Here is a 4,285-nt window from a genome sequence, read left to right on the forward strand (position 1 = left end):
TAGAAAGCAGTATTTAATGTATTCAGTTGGATGACATTAACTTAAATAGCAGATTTCTTATATAACAAAAATTGTATGACAAACTAGTGGGCATATAATGGCCAATGACGAGGCAAGAATCCTATAACCAGCGCATCGACATTGAAAAGAATCTCACGATTAACAAACATGAAGTCCTAGTTCAAATCTGTTGTAAGATGTGGCTCTTTGTTAGCCAATAATTGATGAGGATCCGGCCAAGCATGTGGGAGCTCTTGGGAATGGAGAAGTGTCATACTTGCTTCCGATTGCCACTCAATTCCTTATACCGATGTGACAATTAGGGATTGTTGCAATACATGTAGGTTAGGTGAATATTCGAGTAAATTCGGAGCATGGTATATATGTTACAAAAAAAAAAAAAAACGCATGACATTATCTTTTCTAATACCAGTGGCTATATCTATGCAAAGGAGTGTGATTATGTTAGAGGTGGCAATTACATCAGATATGGACCAACTCAATTCGGATCGGATTAAAAATTTATCGACCTAAATAATATTTATTTATTAAACATATCAATAATTTATATTTAAATATACTTGTTTATTAAACAGATAATTTGATCCAATCGTATTAATCAATTTATTAAATAAATCAAATTAAATAAAATAAATAAAATAAAATAAATTAAATATATTAAATAAATTTTTAATTAATTTTTAATAAATTAAATAAAATTTAAATAATTAAATTGATTAAATAGGTTAAACAGATTATCCGATTTTGAATATTGAACGAATTAAATGGACTAAATTTTTAAAATTTAAATTTATTTTAAATATTAAATAAATTAAATAGAATAATTTATTTATAATTTAAATTTATTTTTACGATAGATCGAACCTACATCAGATCCTACTTTGCCGATCTTAAGCTGTGCCACATCATTTAAAAAAAAAAAATAAAGGCCCTTAACTTTTTCCACCACCAAGAAGGTATGTAAATAAAAACTCGGCGATTGTTGGGGGCGTAATGGCAAAACTAGAGAGACCGGACGGGCGTCAGTGGGCGCAGACGGGGCGGTTGGTAAAGGGTGCCGTGACCCGTCAATGGTCATTGCCCAAATATTAAATGCTAATACCTCCTTTACAAATTCAAAACTTACGGAGGATCTTAGTGAAAGAAAACAATAAAATAAAATAGGACAAAGATGCGACTAGTTGGCACATTGATATTTACGCCCCAGAAGAATCGGACGGTGGAGATGGGGACCAGCCGCGGAAACACGGAGTCGCCCCTCACCCCAGGAGTTCGGAACTTAATCCCCCACGCCCTTTTAACCCCAAACCCAAGGCGGTAACCCGACCCCAACTTACTTAACCCCAGGATCGAGTTTAGCTAACCCCCGGTGACCCTTATATATTTCCCCCACCCCACCTCCTTTGGTTCCGTCCCTCCTCCTCCTCCTTACCGTGCTCGTTACTTCTTCCCCAAGTAATTTCAAATTGAAAAAAAAAAAAAAAAAAAATCTCTTTTTTCTTAGAAAAATTAAGTGGGTGGCGAAGTAGCTCTGACCTGCGTCGGGAAATCTCCGGCGTTTTAGGGTTCGGGATTGGTTGCGTCGCAGGCCGACAGCTGGTTGATGAGATCTGGCCGCCGACTGAGGAGGGAGGATGAGCTGCAATGGCTGCCGAGTTCTCCGGAAGGGATGCAGCGAGACCTGCATTCTCCGGCCGTGTCTCCAATGGATCGAGAGCCCCGTGGCTCAGGGCCATGCCACCGTCTTCGTCGCCAAATTCTTCGGCCGCGCCGGCCTCATGTCCTTCATCTCTGCCGTCTCCGAGTCTCAGCGCCCTGGTATTCCCACGAAATGCCCACTAGATCGTAACCTAGCTTCCTCTCCGAGGTCTTTTGATGTTCCTTCTTTCTAACCCTTGTCTTTGGGTCGTTAGCTTTGTTCCAGTCGCTGTTGTTCGAAGCGTGCGGGCGGACGATCAACCCGGTGAACGGCGCGGCGGGGCTTCTGTGGAGCGGGAACTGGCACCTCTGCCAGGCGGCGGTGGAGACGGTTCTCCGCGGCGGGACTCTCAAACCGCTTCCAGAGCTCGACCCCGCCGCGGCCGACCACGGCGCCGTCGCCGCTGGCGTGGGAGGGGAAGGCGGGTTCCTCTACGGGCGGCCGAGGGCGGGAGGGTGGTCCCCATCCTCCGAGGCCAAGCGGCGGAAGGCCTCCGCCGCCGCCGCCGACGACCTGGCGGCGCCGCAGTGCGATCTGGACCTTTGCCTGACCCCCGGGTCCCCGGCCGCGGTGCGGGTGCAGGAGCGGCGGAGGCCGGCGACTCCGTCGATGACCTCTGAGGGTTCCGTGACGACGAGCGGCGAGAGCGGTGGCGATCGCCAGCCACGGCTCCTCAACCTCTTCGTCTGAGAAGAGCTTTTGATCGGAATTACTTGTTGTTGGTATGTGTGGTGGTGGGGTTTTGACACCCCCAGTAACTTTCGAGTCAGATTGTAGTCAATGAGGGTTTTGATTTGCTTTTTTTTTTTTTTTTTTCTCTCTCTCTCTCTCTCTCTTTGTCTGCGACCCTGTTGCAACTACCGGTCTGGATTTCCTCAACTGGAGGGAAGATGAGGGAGCCGGTGAGCATACCGCTCTTTTTCCTAACTACGAAGTGTATTATCCGGAATTAAATTAAATAAATAAAAAGGTCCTGCGTTTTTCTATTCGGGCTTTCTTTTTTGTTATTAATAATTTGGAAGAAAAAATCAAGTTGGGGCCCGGGGGACGGAGGATCGGGTGCTCCGCCGATCGGGACACGCTTGGGCACGGCGCCGCGTCAGGGGTGACGAGGCATCGCACCACCCCAACCATTTTTCAATCGAAGTCTCCGGAAGCGACAAGTTTACTTTAATAAACTAAAACGAAAACAGCAAGTTGAGTTTTGGAAGGACTATGTCCCTGGTATTTATCCAGATGTTTGTCTTGTTTATCTATAAATTAAAAAAATAGAAAAGATTAGGAGCGTGTGACGGGTGATGGGTTTTGGCGTGCAGAGAGAGGACGGCTCTTGGGAGGGGAGAGAGGCGTATGGAAGTGGGGAAGGTATATCGAGTATGATGGTAGGGCCCACTGGGCTGCAAGTGTGCGGCGGATGTCAGCGTCGAATTCGGCGCTTCCTCTCCCTCCGTAGTTGGGGAGTGGGGGATGACGCCGGGTTGTGGGGCCCAACCCCACTCCCCCTATCTCCGCAAAAGCTAAACTTGAGGTAAAGTTGTTTCTTTTTCGTTTTTCTGGTTGCCTGCTTTTGTTTTTCCATTACGCGCGCTCGTTGTTGGCCGCGCCTCGCCGCGTACGCTCACGTGGGGCCGGCCATTAGCACCGGCGAGCGCGGGGCAGGGCTACTTTGCTTTCCCATCCAAATATTCCCATAAGGAAAAGTGTGGTGTTGATGGGATACCGTAGATTTGAGGCCGTCCTTTCTTGGTCAAGAATAGGGGAGCCGTATCCTCTGCGGTGCGCGCGATGCTCCACAGAGGCGCGCTGGCCGACCATTACAGGATGGACGGCCAGCAAATAATATGCGCCTGTACATGCATTGTTACAATAACCGTTATCCTGCAGTGTAATGGACGGCCAGCGAATAATATGCGCCCTGTGCATGCATTGTTACAATACACCGTTATCCTGCAGCGTGCCATAAAGGATCCGTGCCCAATAATAGGATGGAAAATGGGAGAGGAAAGGATAAACCCTCGTTCTATAATGATTTAGAACAGATTATCAAATACATTTATTTAATTTTATAAAAAAAAAAATATGAACTTAATAATAAATGCTGGTTGTTCGTCCGAACCATTAGATTGATTTTTACATAATTTTTAAAGCATGATGTCTAGCTCATAATGTATACTGATAAATGGAAAAAAAAAAAATCGAAGGATTTTAAAAATTATATAAAATATAGTCTAATGATTTATATTATAAAAGAACACATTTTTTTACATATGAAAAATATAATCTAAATTTTTTAATAATATATTAATAAAAAAAATTGTATTCCACACTACATATATCGTATGGTTGTGATATTAATAATATATTTTATTTATATATAATTTATTTATCGAGATGAATATTTGATGAATACGCTCTGAAAAAAAAAAAAAAAAAGCACAGCTGTGATTAACATATATTTTCTCCTTAATAAGAAGGCAAGCTATCTTTATAACGTTATATCAATTTTTTTTTTTTTTTTTTTTGATGTTGTATATCGAGCCTAAACATGGAATTAAGGTTAAAAGG

General features: G+C 43.7%; 1 protein-coding gene across 1 annotated transcript; it reads left to right on the plus strand.

Moving 5' to 3' along the window:
- Positions 1 to 1,453: 1,453 nt before the first annotated feature.
- Positions 1,454 to 2,706, plus strand: LOC105032529 (LOB domain-containing protein 37-like). The gene is made up of 2 exons (XM_010906990.4): positions 1,454 to 1,839; positions 1,935 to 2,706. Exons 1-2 carry the CDS (start codon positions 1,656 to 1,658, stop codon positions 2,408 to 2,410), a joined length of 660 nt encoding a protein of 219 aa, XP_010905292.2. The 5' UTR covers positions 1,454 to 1,655; the 3' UTR covers positions 2,411 to 2,706.
- Positions 2,707 to 4,285: the final 1,579 nt, after the last annotated feature.

This window comes from Elaeis guineensis, chromosome 13, assembly GCF_000442705.2.
Source record: "Elaeis guineensis isolate ETL-2024a chromosome 13, EG11, whole genome shotgun sequence".
Lineage (NCBI taxonomy): Eukaryota > Viridiplantae > Streptophyta > Magnoliopsida > Arecales > Arecaceae > Elaeis > Elaeis guineensis.